This window comes from Emericellopsis cladophorae (genome assembly GCF_022114955.1).
Source record: "Emericellopsis cladophorae strain MUM 19.33 chromosome Unknown NODE_77_length_80625_cov_113_593559, whole genome shotgun sequence".
NCBI classification, from domain to species: domain Eukaryota; kingdom Fungi; phylum Ascomycota; class Sordariomycetes; order Hypocreales; family Bionectriaceae; genus Emericellopsis; species Emericellopsis cladophorae.
In genome coordinates, this window is record NW_026251002.1 from 641 (window position 1) to 18054 (window position 17414).

General features: G+C 52.5%; 5 protein-coding genes across 5 annotated transcripts; 3 read left to right on the top strand and 2 right to left on the bottom strand.

The window, feature by feature from the left end:
- Nucleotides 1-1083: 1083 nt before the first annotated feature.
- On the top strand, nucleotides 1084-1534 carry J7T54_004108 (uncharacterized protein; the record flags this gene model as incomplete). Its single annotated transcript, XM_051509954.1, has 3 exons — nucleotides 1084-1149; nucleotides 1211-1321; nucleotides 1379-1534. 3 exons carry the CDS (start codon nucleotides 1084-1086, stop codon nucleotides 1532-1534), a joined length of 333 nt encoding a protein of 110 aa, XP_051359069.1.
- A 368-nt stretch (nucleotides 1535-1902) lies between these two features.
- On the bottom strand, nucleotides 1903-4014 carry J7T54_004109 (uncharacterized protein; the record flags this gene model as incomplete). The annotated part of the gene is made up of 1 exon (XM_051509955.1): nucleotides 1903-4014. The coding sequence occupies one exon, from the start codon at nucleotides 4012-4014 to the stop codon at nucleotides 1903-1905; it is 2112 nt and encodes a 703-aa protein (XP_051359070.1).
- Nucleotides 4015-4433: 419 nt separating this feature from the next.
- J7T54_004110 (uncharacterized protein) lies at nucleotides 4434-7518 on the bottom strand (the record flags this gene model as incomplete). The annotated part of the gene is made up of 4 exons (XM_051509956.1): nucleotides 4434-5800; nucleotides 6395-6938; nucleotides 7024-7408; nucleotides 7475-7518. The coding sequence occupies 4 exons, from the start codon at nucleotides 7516-7518 to the stop codon at nucleotides 4434-4436; spliced, it is 2340 nt and encodes a 779-aa protein (XP_051359071.1).
- Nucleotides 7519-8537: 1019 nt separating this feature from the next.
- On the top strand, nucleotides 8538-10347 carry J7T54_004111 (uncharacterized protein; the record flags this gene model as incomplete). Its single annotated transcript, XM_051509958.1, has 4 exons — nucleotides 8538-8825; nucleotides 8902-8961; nucleotides 9018-9216; nucleotides 9299-10347. 4 exons carry the CDS (start codon nucleotides 8538-8540, stop codon nucleotides 10345-10347), a joined length of 1596 nt encoding a protein of 531 aa, XP_051359072.1.
- Nucleotides 10348-13035: 2688 nt separating this feature from the next.
- Nucleotides 13036-15523, top strand: J7T54_004112 (uncharacterized protein; the record flags this gene model as incomplete). Its single annotated transcript, XM_051509959.1, has 4 exons — nucleotides 13036-13853; nucleotides 13907-14033; nucleotides 14095-15225; nucleotides 15275-15523. The coding sequence occupies 4 exons, from the start codon at nucleotides 13036-13038 to the stop codon at nucleotides 15521-15523; spliced, it is 2325 nt and encodes a 774-aa protein (XP_051359073.1).
- Between the last annotated feature and the right edge of the window lie 1891 nt (nucleotides 15524-17414).

The following is a 17414-nucleotide window of genomic DNA, read 5'->3' on the forward strand; positions in this document are numbered from 1 at the left end:
ATCATTGTTTGGTCGACTTTGCGCATCCGTTCCCGTTCCCCGTCCCATCATGTGCATCGGGAGCGGAAATGATCAACCATTACTTACACCTGACCGCAGTCGCACGTGTCTGTCTCTTCTGCGCCTATCCTGTGCAGATATCTGTTGACCCCTGCTATCTCTGCTTGTAGTTACACCAGGATTTCGAACTCGCATCTCTTCAGGGCGTCATATAGTGTACATATGTGTTTGCCGGGCAGCGCCTTGTCGAGTCGCTTCGAATAGCCGCCTACGCCCTCTGGCAGCATCATGCGCTGTCGACGTTGTGTCAACAGTACTCTCAGCCGAGCCGATCTGGCCGGTTTCGGCAGGTTTGTTAACACGCACCTGCAGACTCTGGCTTTTCGTGCTTCGGCCTTTGCTTCTGCTCGCAGTGTCAAAGATCCGTCTATGGACGATACCTAGCGTATCTTAATAGTATTACCGCTTATTTTAAGGCGCCTAATATATTTATAGATCCCCCGAATAGTGCCTTACCTTAAACTACTGTCGAGGTTTGGCGATCGCCTATAGTACCGATCGATTTCTTCATTATAATAGTCACCCTTAATATCAGAGGCTTTTTAACATACACCTGAGGACTAAGAGTTATATTATAGGATATTTTGCCCCCACTCTCTTTCATAGAAATTGCTTACGATTAAATCATATATAGGCTAGTCAAAAAGTCTTCCTAATGCTTGAAACATATAAGCTATCACAGCAAACCTTCCTAGAGTTAGGTTCAGATTCAGATCCAATTCTCATTCGGTTTTAGCCGCCATTTCTCAGCAGCCATGCCTCGTAAGCGGGGCTTGGCCCACAGTCGAAACGATTTTACATTTTAAATACCATTTTACACGTATGCGGTGGAGTTCTGGCACTTCCAGACGATGCGAGCGGGGAAGCTCCTCTGTCTCCAGGTTAACCGCTCACCACCGTACCATTCAGCACAGTAATCAGAAGGCGCCCTGTCGTGGTTTTATTCTTTGCTCCCTTACTTTACTTTGTGTCGCTGGTTCCTTTCCAGCCTCGTGTGATCTTATTCAGTTTCCCCACGCAGCCATGAGTATCACGCATACCGTGCTCTTCAAGATCCAGGCGGACGTCAAGCCTGAGGATGTGAAAGCGGTCCGTAACATACTTCTCCATGAAGCCTACAGCTAGTGGCAATAGCTTACAATCATGCCAGGCTTGCGATCGCTTTCTTGCGCTCAAGGACAACTGCATCCACCCAACAAAGAATACTCCTTACATCGCCTCGTTGAAGGGTGGACAGGACAACTCTCCCGAGGGATTGCAGGTACGGAACAGGCATGGTGGCCCCGTAGCTCTGTTTGCGTACTGACCGCTATTGCAGAATGGCATCACTCATGGATTCGTCGTGGAATTCAACTCTGTAGAGGACCGAGACTTTTATGTCAAGACGGACCCTGCTCATCAGGCTTTTATCAAAAGCATTGGCGGCCTAGTCGAGAAAGCCATCGTGGTTGACTTCTCCAATGGCGTCTATTAAAGTTGTCCCTTTATTGCTACAACTCTTATAACGCTCGAGAGGACAATAAGAACGTTAGTTAAGTAAATTTTTAATTACAGTTAAAGCTAGAATTAGCTTTGTCAAGTATATTTTATTCATTTTTATAGTTATTAAAAATTCTTTTTTTTATTCGCCTTAATAAACACTTCTCTTAAGTTAGTATGAAAGGGATATTTTTTTTTTTTGAATAAATATAATAACCTTAGCGAGGCGCTTATTATATTACTTGTTCTTGATACCTTTTACCGGTACTTTAACGAGTAATATTAATGAATAATAATAATATAATGACCTTACAATTTATATAACCGCCGAACTTATATACAGTTACCTAACGATTGAGATCGTTAAAGTTGTTCCCAGTACCGATGCAAACTCCGTCGATCAATGTCGAAGCATGAGACAAGACCCGTGGTGAATCCAATGACCACTTGATTACCGTTTGCGTCCCAACAAACGACTTGGAAGTCAGGCAAGAGCCGAAGAAAGGGCATGGTCCCATAGCATATCCACTCATCTCTGACATAAAGATTCTGCAATGAATCCGAATCTGACTGCACTGGCAGTTGCTTCTTCCCTTCCCCCTCCTCCTCCCCTTCCTTTGACGCGGCGATGCTCTCAAAAGCGATTTTCCCGATGTCTGTTTCAAGGTATCGGCTGTCTGCTGTGAAATGTGCATCATACGCCTGCTCTGCCGTCTGAATCTCCTTCCAGGGCCGGGACGACTTGATGTGGCTCCCGACAGCGCGCCCCAAGAACTTGGAGGCCTTGAGTGATTTTTTGATGTTCCATGCCTTGATGGTCTGATCATTGCAGACCGCCACGATGTGCTGGCCGTCTGGTGAAAAGTCCACTGCAACAACGGTAGCGTGTCTATGAGCCCCTGTCGTAAGGCCCACCGTAGCCGCCGTAATCATGCTCTCGTATCTGCATTCGAGTGTCTTTAGCAGGTCTCCAGTCTGCGGATCCCACAGCTTAAGTAGTCCATTCTCAGAGGCTGACGCCATGAACTTGCCATTAGGTGAAAAGGCCAAAATGGTGACACTCGTTTGATCCCACTCGTTCTCCCACCCCGGCAGGGACACTAATTTGTTGACGTGGCCTGCCAGTGTCATCTTGATGTCACCAGTGGCAGGGTCCCAGAGACGGATTCTTCCGTGCTTGTGGCCTGTCGCGATGAGCTGGCTGTCGGGTGAGAAGGCGATTGTGCTAAAATCGTCATCGCTCTTGAGTGAGCATTGCAGGTCGCCTACGGCACCATCCCAAAGGTGGACTGCCTCGTCAGAGCACGAGGCTAGGTGCTTGTTGTCTGATGAAAAGCGCACAAAAAACACCATCTTTTGGTGGCCAGTTAGGGTTTGCGCGAGATCGCCCGTTGCAGGATCCCAAAGCTTCACAGTCTTGTCCGCGGAGCCAGATGCAATCACCTTGCCGTCTGGTGAGATTGCCGCAGCTAAAACCCTGGCTGAGTGGCCGATGGCGTGCGAAGTGTCCCCTAGTGTAATGTCCCAGCGCCTGATGATCATGTCCCACGAGCCTGTAACGATCTCCTTGCCGTTTGGTGACCAGGCCATGGACGCAACTGCGGCTGCTGACCGGAGTGCTATGGTCTTTTGAGCTTTGCCTTCAGCATCCCAGATGATCATGTCATGAGTAAAGCATACTGCACAATGTTTCCCATCGGGTGAAAAAGCGACTGCCCGCGCATTAGGGTACGTGGATGTCACCTGGAGATCACCCGTTGCCGCATCCCAGAAATTCACCGTCTCATGGCAGGCAGATACAATCCGCGTGCTATCCGGGGAAAAGGCCACATTCCAAACCCTGTCTTTGTGGCCGACTAATGTTTTCTGAATGCCGCCTGTGGTCGGATCCCAGATCCGGATTGTGCCCTCAAGATAGCTTGCTACAAGCTGGGTGTTGTCCGGTGAGAAGGCCATGGCCAGGGGCCCTTGTGGATGATCTGCAAGTATCTTCTGGCGATCTCCAGTAGTTGCGTCAAAAAGCATGATATAGCTATACTCGTCAAGGCCAACACCATCGGCCGCGAGCTGCCTGCAATCCGCCGAGAAAGCCATGGCGTAGGGGCTACGGGGCCCTCCATCGCGGTCGTCTGGTCCCCTCAAGCTGATCCATTTCTGAGGCTCGCCCGTAGTGATATCCCATAGTTTGAGAGAGCCGTCACTACTGCCGGACAACAGGAGCCTGCTATCGGGGAGGAACGTCATGGCTGTGACACACCACTGGAGCTGGGTATCTGGGGGGAGCGCCATATCTGTGTCACACCACCGCTCTTCTAGTGTCTGCTGGAGGCTTCCTGTAACAGTATCCCAGAGCTTAATTACGCCATCCTCATCGCCTGATGCTATCTGCTTTCCGTCGGGCGAAAATGTGATGACTTTGACAGTTTCCCGATGGCCTGTTAGAGTCTGTGTCAGAGGCGTCCACCCCTCCTCCATGGGCGGGGCTCTTTTCAGCCATACAGGCACTTTGTCAAGACTTTCTCCTCTGACAAGACTGGATTCGGGGCTGAAGACGAGGGCAGAGCTGTAGATTTGCAGTGGCCAGTGTGACACGGTGTGGTAATGTCGCATTAAAAACCGCGTAGCATCCTGCACAAATGCTAGAGCTTGACCGTCATCCTGTGTCCGCTTGATCAGTAAAGACGTAAACGTAAGCGAAGTCATCACGAGCCTACTTTCAATATTTCTTCCAATGCTCTCAGCGCGTTAATCGCAGTTGGCAGTCTGTCCAACAGACTCAGACATTCCAGCCATTCCAACAATTTATTGTGTAGGAAGACGCCAACTTGACTCTTGTCGCTGTCTTTGCTTGCGTTCTTGAGATGTGACACCCAAAACATGGCCGCATAGTCTACTCAAGACAGTATGCCATTCTTCGGTTCATTTGGCCTATTCTCCAAAACTTCCAAAGAGTCTCTCGTGGCATCTGGTCGCGGCAGGTCGACAAGGTCGGGCTTGAGACATTCAGACAGATAAGACATGCAAGCGAGGACAATTTCTTCATGTCCGAAGCGTCCATGGGAGTCAAGTATAGCCAGACCATTCTCTCCGGCCAAGTAGTCTCGCGCTGACTGATGAATAAACTCGATGTGTTTTTCACGCAGCCGGATAAGCGAAGCACAGCAGTCGACCAATGCTCTAATGGTCTCCTCTTCATCGGTCAGGCCGATGACACTAGCAACTTCCTCCACTTTCAAAGGTCGGTATACCGTCATCATGGCCTTGAGTAGTCGCATACACTTTTGGACTTCAGCCGGCTCGCCTTGGTTGAGCTGGCTCAATACCCCATCATAGAATGGATGCAATCCTGGGGGCAGGCTTTGAACGGTGGCCAGAGCATCCTCTCGAGAGACACTCTCGAGCGCCTTGCATACCAAGCTTACCCACAAGAAGGTCCCTTCTGATCTTTCGGTAAGCTCAGTCACCATTTCGCTCTTTAGAGTCGCTCCATATCTGTGCTGGCGACTAAGCTGCTCCACTTTGGAAGCAATGTAAGCGACCACAGCCCCAGAAACCGATTGGGAATTGTATTCCCCGTCCAGATTGATCTGCAGCTGGTCTGGACCAGCTAGCAGGACCCGCTCTGCCCCGTCCCATGGCCGGCTTGTCAACAGCCACTTGATCTTTCCCGGATGATCGAGCCCCTTTCGCACGATGGACCTAAGAAAGTCCACCACGTCGTCATTCACACATTCATCAAGCGCGTCAACAACCATGTATACCCTTGAGGACTTGCACCGGGCCAACATCTCGAAAAGAATATTCCACAGCGATCGCCACGAGGTGACATCCTCGGTAAAGGCCTCCTGTATGGTGTCCCATCGGCGACGTAGCGACTCCTTCAGCTCCGGTCGCTGGTTTGCCAGCTGCAGGATCAACCCCTTGAGAATGGCTTCCAGCGTATTGAGCTCGTAGTCGGCATTCTGGCAGAACGAATAAATCACCAAGGTCGAGTCATCCTCCGCCTGCGCAGCTCGGGCAAGCTGCTCGATCAGCCCAATCGACAACATCGTCTTGCCCTTCCCTGCGCCTCCCTTGATCCAGAGCAGGCCGATTTCGTCCCCATTTTCCCACTCTTTGTACTGCGCATCTTCGAGAATCCACTGGATAGACTGGTGGACCAACCGGTCCTTGCTCTCTTTCAGGCGATTCTTCACGGCCAGCGAGTCCGGGCAGCGCAGAGCGTGCAGAGAGATTCGATCAATGTCCTCAGTTGTGTGCGCTAGAAACAGCGTTTAGCCTACCATCTAATAAACAACCAGGAAATCACATCGTGACGTACCCCGTGCCACATGGAATTCGGCTGTGATGGAGCCAGAGTTGTTTCCAATCTGGAGGCCATGGTTTGCCGCATTAAAGGCAGTGGACGTGGCCATCGTATCATAAGGTAGAAGCAGTCACTGATGTAAAGTTGTGGTGGAGGGAAGCTGCAGCTCAGCCCCGCCAGCTGAACGAGCGCTTGCCTAGAGATACTAGAGATGTCAGGTGATGTGCTAGTTTATAAAGTGCAGTTGCCAGGAATTAACTATTGAAGGATTCGGGGTTCCCGCAGTTAGCCACTACCTTAGCAACACGAATTATCTGGATTCCCGTGCTGTAGGGTGCAGTGCTATTTGAGAGCTCAAAATAGATTTTCCCCCTTTGCCTGGAACGCCCTAATCTGGTATTTCGATTATGCTATCAGCTTTACGAGTGAGGCAGCTTCCTAGCATGACGACTGGAAAGCGCGGAAGACATGAATCTATCCCCTCCCCTTTTAACCGTAACCGCCCAACTGTCAACTGGCTCGAACTTCCCCCATCTGCAACTATCTAACCCCTGCCAAAGCTAAACTCCTTCAGAGTGCCCACATTCTGCCCAAGCTGCAACCCCGAATTATGCGAACCCGAGAACGTTGCATTTGACACATTCGCAGCCCCCTTCTCCTCCTCCGGAAGCACAATCTTCCCCGCCCACTGCGTAAGCACCCTCACCACCTTCTTGAAATCCTTATCATCCTCAGCATCATACTGGCTCAGCCGGAGGTGACTGCGCGCCAGGCGCTCGGGCGGCGGCGCATCGGGCGCCCGGGCCAGCGCCTCATCCACGATCTTAGTCTCCTTGCTGCCGTAGAACCCTTCGATCTCGAACTCAGCGCCTGCTTGCTTGAGCTCAGCGAAGCGCCAGGGGATCCCGCTGAGGCGGGTTAATCGGCCTTTCAAGTCCGGCTCGCTGGGGATCGAGGCCTTGGCGGTTTGGAGATACTTGGTCGCTGCTGCGAGCGAGTCCGGTTGGAAGTGCGGGGTTCCGAGGAGGAGGATGCCGTGGATACAGCTGATGAGCCCTTTTTTGCGGGGGTGTTCAGCGGCTCGGACGAGGGCCTAGACGGACATGAAATGACCATGTCCCACGTTAGTGAAGGGGTTCCCATGGTGGAACTCGAGCAGTGAGGGTAAGGTGACGCACATTCTCCAGAACAACGCCACCGAGACAATGCGCGACGAAGATAATCGGTCTTTCCTCCTGTTGTTGCTTCGTCAACCAGCTGGATTCAAGAGCAAGAGCCCCTAGCGAAGTCGTGCGGGAGCGGGAGCGGAACTGGGAAGAAGGAAGGGAAAAAAATACATTGTCCTTCTCAGTCCGATGGTCCATCAGCTCGTTAATCAGGTCGTTGGAAATGTCCGTGACTTCGTCGTCCTCATCGAAAAAGAGACCGACGGCCGCGTCGTACTCAAACGACAGAATACATGCGTCGGAGATTTTCCCCGGAAGGAGCTTTTCTGGCCAGAAAACGTCGGCCTCAGATGTCCATGGTGCTTGATCGCCGTGCAGGCCGTGGACGAACACGATACTATGGGGTGATTTTTGGGTTAATTTGTTGATTTAAGAGAAGATGGAATGGGATGAGCGGTCTTACTCGACTTTGGCGTTGGCCGGTTCTCGAACCGCTCGGATGGACATTTTGAAGATGGGTGTAGTGGAAAGGAAAGCTGGCTAGGATATATAGAAAGCAAGAAGTCAGTGAGCAATCCTTTGCGACTTTTAAGGATTATTGACTATACGATGCAGAAGAGAGAAGAAGTGAAACAGAAGGGACAACATACGACCAAGGTCGGAGCGTGTAAAATTCACACACAGACAAAAGAGTCATCATTAGATCTGCTTCCTACTTGTCCATTAGTCTCAGCGACAATCCAAGGCTGTAATCCATCCTTTCCAAAAATACGCAAAGCGGCTAAAGCGCCATGCACTTGTCAGAGCTCCACGCTGAACAATTTACGTACCCGGATGTGGCTGGCTGGCTGAAGTCTCGGCGCGGCCCTTTCCGACTCCGCGTTAGTTCCATGCAAGACGTTCAAAGAGGCAAACAGGGCAGTGATGTGACTGGGCGATATACGATATGGGGGAGGAGTATGCATACCCTCTCTTGAGGAAGAGGGGCTGTCAACACCCTTGTCGATTTCCAGTGTATTATGCCCAAGCGTCACGCTAGTCAATCAGCTTATGGCGGGGCAATTCAATTACCCGCCCTGAGCATTGCTACCTGATACACACTTGTTGCTGAGCAGTCTCGTTCAACAAGTGGTCCGAACTCATTGTGAAACTGCGCTACAAGCAAGTTGAGTATGCCGTAGTCTCTTCAAATGGGATAGTGCATTTGCATGTAGAGTGTGCCGTTCTTTTCCAAACTGGGAAGACGGTATCTTTCACTGTGCTGAGACCAAGTGGGGTTTGAGGGGTCAAGCTGGGCTAGGGGCCAAGAATTCAGGTCACAGCTGTTGGCTTTCTATTGGTTCGCCAGTCAAGTTGGGTTGCGGGCTTGCGGACTTGACATCCGTCCAGACCTCTCAGCCCACCTCTGCTCTCAATTAGATATTGGCTTTCCAGTGTCCGAGTGGAAACAACACCATTCCCATACCCGCTGGCTCATTCCATATCGGCCCAGCATTCATCCGTCTCTCACGCGTGCTCCATCCAACATGGCTAACGAGGGGACCCTCGACGCAGCACAGATGTCGGACATCGCCCGACTCTGGCAAGAAGCAGTCGCGGACTATGAGAAGACGACCAAGAAATCCCTCCACCTGGCCGGCCGGTTCAGCAACATCGACCAGATAATGAAGGGCACGGAAGGCTTGTCGACCGAGTTTGAGGATTTCCGGCATGACCGGTCGAAGACAGACAATGTGCGGACTGCATTTAAGAATAATCTCTGGCTCATTCAGAAGATTGTCAATACGGTCGAGGTCGTTGGGAATGCTGCGTCGGTATGTCTTTCTTATTTGGAGTTGATAGCGTAGCGTGTTTGCTGATGCTGATGCTGATGCTGATGCTGATGACCAGGCTTTCCCCCCCGCGATGCCAGCCAGCGTGATTTTCACGGCCTTTGGACATGTCATGCAGGTACGAGAACAGACTCCTGCTGGTTGCTCACAAAGTTGACGATATGAATTCGTAAGTCTTTTGCCTCCGTGTCCGCCGACTACGACAAGATCATGGGGTTTTTCGACTTTACACATCGCTTCTTCGATCGACTCTCCATGATCGAATATAAAACTCCCCAGCAAGCGCCCTTTCAGCGATGCGTTGCGCGTGTCTTTTCTGGCATGTTGACTATATGTTCCGTGGCGCAGGACTATGCCAGGAAGAAGAGATTCAGTGAGTGAACAGGTTTGCCTTGATCGCGCACTTTCTTGTTTCCCCTGCGATAGGGATATTAATCACGATTCCACGAATCTAGAAAAGTGGTTCTCCAGCCTGATCGATGGGTCAGACGGCGCCCTCTCCGGCGCCATCCAAGAAATGGAAACGGCCGTCAACGAGCTGACGCAAGCCGTCGGCCTAGCGACCCTCCGCACCGTCGAGATCCTCGACGAAATCGTGCAAAGCATGAACGGCAACGTCGAGTTCCTCGTCGCGCAGGTAACCGTCATCGACGGACGGCTGGAGTCGATCAAATCCGACACGGGGACGCTCATCGAGCAAACCGAGGCCCTGGACCTGAAACAGGACGCCGTGCTGGCGAAGCTAGACGAGCAGTCTCGGCTGTTCAACGACGCCGTGCAGAGCTTCGAGTACATCCAGCCAGGGTCCAACTTCGGGCAGACGAGCTTCCAGACTAGTTTGTTGAGACTGGACGTTGTGCGGCTCCGGCTGACGTGGTGGGGAGAGTCGGTTGGGCTGGGGAATGTGGATGAGGCCCGTGGGGGCGATGGGAAACAGCTCCGGATGACGAAGCTCGCTTCTGGGGATCAAGAGCAGGTGCAGGATCTTCTCGCTCAGATTTTAGAGCTTTTTGCGGAAGCCGAGGCGGCGTCGAAGCGATTGCGACGGCGGAATCCCTCTGTCAAAGTGCTGGACCCGGCCGAAGAGCTCGACGGCGTCTCAGCATCACTGCACGAGAAGATGCAAGGTCTCGCGAAGAAGCGGCAGGGCAAGTCCGAGCTGGAGCAGGACCAAGTGACTGTCCTCTACGGGGAGAAGAATTTTGCGCGACTGATCGACGATATTAGCGAACTGGTGGACGGGTTAGTCGATCTTTTCCCGGGCATTCAGGACGACCAGCGCAAGCTGTGTGAAGAGGAGTTGTCTGGGTTGAAAGGGAACGAGGACGCTCTTTCACTACTCAAGGAGGTCGCTGCTGGCCAGGACAAGCTGCTGAGTGAGACGGTGGTCAAGGTCATTCAGTCCACCACCGCCTATACCAACAGCGTGGTGTTTTCGGGGCCCAACTCGGGGTTTCAGATTGGGAACAATTCTGGCAAGGTTAGTGGTGTTCGCTTTGGCTAGTGATTTCTGGTAGATGGTATACGGACAAGCAATTTGGTTGTAGGATTTCTCTTGGAGTATAAAAGTAATCTGACAAGTCTGTGCTGATGAGCTATGGGATACACCTCTCTTGAATACCTTCATCAGGAACTAGTATACAATTTACCCTGATTGTCTTTTGTCGAGGCTCAGGTGAAGGCTAAAATAGTCCGTGTTGCAAGCGGGCGCTTAGTCCCCTGCACTGGATGAGTTTCCACCATGACGCTAAATTCGGGCAGGTCTGAGATGCAGCATTTCCGACACCTTGTATGCCATCTTAGTGAAAGATGGTAGCCGAATTCAACGGTTGAAGCTAGAAGAGCTGTTCCCCTCCAGGTCGTTTATACGATCAATAATTTGCCACTTTCGGTAGTGATTTCAAGACCATAGTATCCGGCGCACGAACCATGAACAGGCTACGGAGGCAATGTTCTACAAATAATTTGTAAAAATAAGGCAAGGAATTTTTTGAATTGGTTAAAGTGTGGAGGGCTGGGCCCTCGTTGAAACAACGTAAAGGCGGCCTCAATTAAGTTTATCTAAAGCTAAGGAGAAAAGGAAGGGAAAGCCTACAATCTAGGGGGCTGCGGGATCCCTTTGTGGTCGCTGCGGCCCTGATAGTTGCTAGAGAAACGTTCGATCGGCAAGGCCCGTATGCGCCGTAGCCGGGAGGTTCCTAGGTCTTAACCTATGATTTTACACTCTCCTTCGCAAGCGGCAGCTTCGCTACGATATAACATAGGAATTCAGGGGGCTGTCGTTCTCGGTAGGTGGTCCGTAGAGGCGTTCGAGTTCATCAAGCGCCACAGCACTGTCAGGTCACAGGGACAAGAGATCGCACCATTTACTTGATGAGAATTATATAAAGAACAAGAGAAACTGAACAGCCGTGTGTTCGGGCAGAGCTATTTAAACTCATGTCGTTAGGATTAGAGCCCTTGGTGCGACAAGCAAGATGTGAAGCCATATAAAAAGCAAGATACACCATACCAGGCAGCGTGTGATTAATGAAACAAAAAGACCATCACCAAGATGGCTGCGTGCCTCTACTCCGCCTGGGTTGCCAACCTCAGGGGATTGGGGGATCATGACCGACTGTAGATGAACGTCGCCAATCACAACACGTGAGGACGACCGTCATGGCCCAGCCTCAGAGTAGTGGGCAAGGAACAGAACGCCCACCCCGTCGACCCTAGTGGCAATGAGTTACGCTCTGGGAAATATATGGACCAGCAAGATCAATTATTACGGATATTAAGGATAGTGATAAGGCACCAAGCGGCGCACCTTATGCCTCGTTTGTGTACCAACAAGTCGAGCAACAATAACACAATCAATTAGATTGCTATTGAGTGAAGAAATCGATAGAGTGGAATTTATGCACCTTCTCATAGAATTTGCGCTGTCCTACGCTGAGGTAACAATCGTCATGACCTACCTAGCTGTAGTCATAATATGTCATTGCAAGTTGACAGGCAGCTCCAGGTCGGTCTGTGCCCATGCCTTTCATGGCCTTAAGTTCGTTCTGCCTGCACCCTCCAATGATATGGAGGTGGGATCACCACCTGTGTGTCATTCTGAAATATACAGACGAGTATCTATGCCACGCCTATCTTTTCAAGCACCGGACCTATAGACATGCCTGACATTCTGTGCCAGTCCGGAGGGGGGGAGGCCTCGCCCGGCCCGGAAGGTGGAGCCTCTGATGGAGCCCGGCCGGTTCTGTGGACCCCCTGGACCCGAGTGCCGGTTGGGCCACAGGAGTAGACTTGTGAGTGGCAGTGTGTGGTGTTGTCTGCACTGATAAAAGCCAAGATGGCCCTGAGAGTATGTGTAGCTTGAAACCGTGCGTTCTATTTCTGTTTATGCAAGCTGCAGGGGTGTCTCGTCTGGAGCCCCCTCGACGTGCTTCCCCCGCCCCCGAATCTCAACGGCTGATGCATGTGCTGGGAGGATGGCGACCAACGGCATAAGGTCCGCTCGAAACTGACAAGGGCACTCGAAAAGCAACCAGTAAAAGCGCAGACTGGCCTTGATAAGGCCAAGATCATGCCTGCGCTTCGGGCTCAAAGTCGACAGCTAGCTGGGGCGGCAATCCGGCATTCAGTTTCTTCAAGGGTTGGCACGTCGCATTTCCCCAAGCAAAGGGCCGTACTTGCTGTATCTGGGAATTCAGCCGCATGTCCATACATCCGACCGTGGTCAACCAAATTCATCGCGAAGAGCGAGATCTCCATGGTAGCAAATCGGGAATGGAGATCCAAGACCTCAACCGAAAACTCACTGCCCTCGCACTCTCTCGATAACCGCTCGTGGGCCTCTTGAATGGCAGCCTGCAGGTTCTGCTACCAACAGATGCCTCAAAGTGGTATAGCCCTGCTCAGCCTTCTCTCCCCAGTCGTTGTCTGGAACAAGGGGTGAGTAGAACGCGGGTAGAACACGCATTAAAAGGCTTAAACCAACAAACTCCCTAAGCTGGAATCAACCTTGCCAAGCAGATCATTTGCTAGGGGCCTACTGGGCACTTTCCGCGCGCGTCTGCAGCATCTATGTGAGAGGAAGCATTTATAAAAGCCTAAGGGCCGCACAGCTCAGGCGGCTTGGTTTTCTGACAATATTCTATAATTCCGTGCTATTTATTTTGAGTTTGTCCTTCCCTCCCCTATGAACATGTCCCTATCATTGGAATCCCCTTTAGATCTCTCCCCGCTGCGCATTGTCGAGGAAGAGGCAACCTTCTCCTCCTCAACATCAGGCAGTGCAACCTTCTCGTCCTCTACAAGTCTTGACTCGCGGCAGTCGAAGCATGGTGAAGAGCGTCTACAGCCCCTAGGGTTTGCGGACGAGATAATGACCGAGGATCACAGCCAGGCCATACCCGACAATCCTTTCGACAGCCCCGAGAGCAGGCCTCTTTTTGAGGCTATTGACCGCTTGCAGTCGTGTGGCGTCAGCCAGCACATTGAGATTCCACAGTTGGTCATTGTTGGAGGCCAGTCATGCGGCAAGTCCTCTCTGGTGCAGAGCTTGACGGATATCCCGCTCCCGGTGGGCACTGGGTGCTGCACGCGCTTCGCCACGCGGATCGTTTCGAAGCGCACGGGGTCCAACACAACTCCGCAGTTCAAGATCACGATTGTGGAGCCCGAGTTCAAGTTCTCAGGCTTTGAGTACGACCATGACGATGCCAGCGCAGGGTACACCGCGTTTGAGCGCGTGGGCGAGACCCTCACCTATGACGAGTTCACCGAGATCATCGAAGATGTCTCGTCCAACTACATGGGTATCAAGCCGGGCACCGGGCCGGGCAAGAAGAACTTTGCGACGCAGGTCCTGCGCGTGGAGCTGTCGGGTCCGACGCGCTCCCATTTCAGCATCCTCGACATTCCGGGCTATGTGGCGAGCCCAGTGAACATCAACGAGAGTGAGATGAGGGGCATTCAGGACATGATGGTCCAGTACATGAAGCAGCCGGAGAACATTTTGATGTGAGTACTGATCGACCTTTTACACGCGGAATTCGTCAGGCTGACACTGGTAGCTGCGTTGCCGATGCGGTTAGCGACCTAGAGGGTCACGCCGTCCACCATCTCTGCTCGCAGTCTGTCAGCATGGATCGGTTTGTGGGTGTTTTTACCAAATGTGACATGGTACACAGTGAAGATCAAGTAAGTTCCTCCACACTCTCGGTCTACGTATGTACATTTCAACCGTGCTCACCCCGAGAAGGTGATCAAGAATGCGACAACAGCCAATGGAGGCAATTGGTTCGTCGTCCGAAACCGGCACCGCAAGGACCCAAAGTCCCTGGAGCTCTCTGTCGCGGAGGCTCGTCTCTTCAACAAGAGCCCTTGGACCGCGATCCCCGAGACGCGTCGCGGAACAGCCAGACTGCGCCATTACCTGAGCAACGTGCTCGCCGGCCGCATCCGCAAGTCGTTCCCACAGATGCAGGATCGTCTCAGGGAGCTCTTGTCGCGTGCAAAGGCGGGGCGTGACGCTCTCGGCGACCCGCGCACCACGATCAGGGACCACCAACGGTTCCTCCGGGGCATTGTCAGTGTGTACGAGTCCCTGGCGGACAAGTCGCTGAGCAGCCCGTGGCTGCTACAGGACAAGGTCATGCGCGTGCGAGGCGAGGTGAAGCAGCTCAATGACGAGTTTGCGCAGAAGATGCTCGACCGCGGACGCAAGTACCCCTTTGAGACGCTGACGGCCCCAAGTCCCTTGCCCAAGTCCAAGCCCGGCGCGATTGTCAGTGTGTCGACGCCTCCGTCAACGCCACCCAGCCAGCCCACTGCTGGTGCCTGTGCCGGCCCCGGGGACGCCAAGGTGAAGACGATATTTGACGAGATTCGCTCCCAGCTTGAGCTCTTCCAAAGCACGCAGCTGCCCGGACTCGTCAACCCGGAGATTGTGCCCGTGCTGTACGAGAAGCAGATCGCGAACTGGGCCCAGCTCACAGCAGATCATCTCGAAGCCGTCTGTCTGGTCGTTGGCGGGGCATCCAGGAGCATGCTGATTGCCGTGTGTCCCCAGGGGATGCAGGATCTGTTCCAGCAGCTCCACGAGGAGCTGGGGAGACGATATGATGCCACCCGTGCGCAAGCGCGCGAGGCCGCCGAGGCGTACTGCGCGAAGCAGCACCAGTACCCGCTCCAGACGACAGACGCGGCCTTTTACCACGAGTTGCAGAGGCGGCGGATGATTCGCTGGCAGCGGTCCCTCGAGCGCGTGCTCAAGAAGTATGGCGAGACGCTCCCCATCCATGACGCGATGAGCCTCTATGAGTTTCTTAACCCGTCCGTGGAACAGAACATTGTCAATGAGATTCATGACGTGCTGGCGGTGTATTACGAGGTACGTCCAAGTGGGAGAGAACGAATTGATGGTAGACTGACAGGGCTAGATCTCGATAGGCCCCTTTGTACGACATATTACAAACACTGTGGTAGAAGATTTTGTGTCGAATCCAGAAGGCCCCCTGAAGGGACTCTCGCGCGCGTGGATCGAAGGGCTGGACGATGACAAGATTGAGCGGCTCGCATGCGAGGACGCAGAGGCGGTTGCGCAGAGGAAGTATTTGGATGGGCATATCAAGAGGCTAGAGGAGGCGCATGAGATTGCAGAGAAGGCCTGGGCGGTGCGAGTGGGCTGAAATTGAGGAGGAGATTTGGAGGCAACATGTGAATGTGGGGCTGAGGCAAAGGTTGTCGTTGCTATTGATGTCGAATTTTCATCCATTTTCCCAGTAGAATCTTCATCCCATACTGGTACCGGAGAGGTACATGACCTCGATGGTGACTGGGGCCACATAGCGCTACTACTTGTGTTGAGACTAAGTTACTACTGGGGTGCAAGCATGTTCCATGACAGTTCGCAGATCTTTCATCGCTGCCACGGGTTCCTGGGCGATACAAACGCCTTGACGGAACTCTCGTCCCTCGGGTCATAGGCTTCATCTTGGCATGAGCCCTTTGTCGCATTTTCTCAAAGTGTCTGCGAGCTTGCTGAGAGGGCTTCGATGGATTCAGTTTGCAGCGCCATAAATGGCAGCGGGCTTGTTCCGTTGGTGACATCTTGGATCGATGACGGAGAGCTTTGCCCCAGAAAAATCAGAGGAGGTGAGAGGTAGCTACCATATGCACTCGTCGTCGCCGTCTGGCTTGAGCCGCCGAAGCTGGCCCTTGGCGGTTGGACTGGGGACTAGACATAGTTTCATTGCTCGCTCAAGAATCTCTTTTTTTATGTATGTGTCTATGTGTGCATGTTTTGGAAGAGAGGGAGGGAGTGCGGATCTGCGGTCCCACGTGAGGACTTTCGAACGTAGTACTTTAGGACAGGCGGAAAGCGCCTTGCTTGAAATAGAACCACGACATCACGTCTATGGTTATAGGACCTTGACTAGAGACCTTCAAGTTCACCAGTGGTTGCAAGGTGCAAGGTCGTTGGTCAAGCCATGTTGCGCGCTGGCCGGGGCTGTATGCGGTTGGTCGCGCAGTACAACCATGCGATGCGACATGCGCTCGGGCTGTGTGTACCCCGATCCTCCGTCAAACAACTGCATAAGCGCAAGGCGTATGGCGGCGCCCGGGAAGACTTACCCGCATACAGGGCTTTGCATCAGGTTGTAATGATCTGTGAGTACCTCGGGGGATTCTGCCTCGAGCTCGACAGATTTGCCACGAGTCCACGACGCATGCATGACATTCACTATAGGCTTTAGCTATTGGGGGGGCGACCCGTGCCTTCCAACTACTTCGCGGCGACGAATTTCGAACGTCCAGGTCGCCTAAGTTGAAAACAGGTGGAATGAGGAGTGCCCTCTTGGCTGGGTCAGACTACCTTGCCTTGGTCCAGGGAGCGGCAGTTCGAGCGTGACGCAGCTGTTGCATCGTTGACAATTAATACAATCAACTTTTCTTTCTTTTTGATTTCCCTCTCGCATTGCACTCAAGTTGTGATTCCTCTTTGCTGCTCTCAGTTTTTTCCTCCAGTAGTACTAGCGTTGAGGTTGGGTATTGGTTCAGAGAGTATGCTCAAGCAGCAATTTTTCAAGGCTACTCTAAGTGCCATTTCCACTGGCAGCGAGTTGAGACGGGCGGAACTAAGCGCCAACGCAGTCGTAGACCCATCAATGTCACGGTAGCGCCCTTGTAAACAGGGGAACATGCGGCATGCGACGCCAAGGAAGGGCCACACCACCACCTGCAACCATCAAAAGCAGCCTCGCCTACGGAGTAGATGCATTCACACATCCGACCTCTTTTTGCAATACCACGTCGCGTCGCCGATGTGGCTCTTCGAAATGGAGCTTTTGCCCCCCTTATGACCCAAGAGCCCGTTGCGCAAGCCTTTGTGGCTCTTTCGAAAGATTTGATCATTGCACGTGGCGATACCGCCATCAGCATCAGTACTTTGAAAAGACAATTACCAGCCTGGTTCCTCTGTTCTTAGCCAGACTTGTAGTCAGGTTAAGTATGGTGTGGTGCAGAGCATGCCGTCCGCGTCGCGAATAAAGCTGCGCAAACGGAAATAGGTCGGGCTAT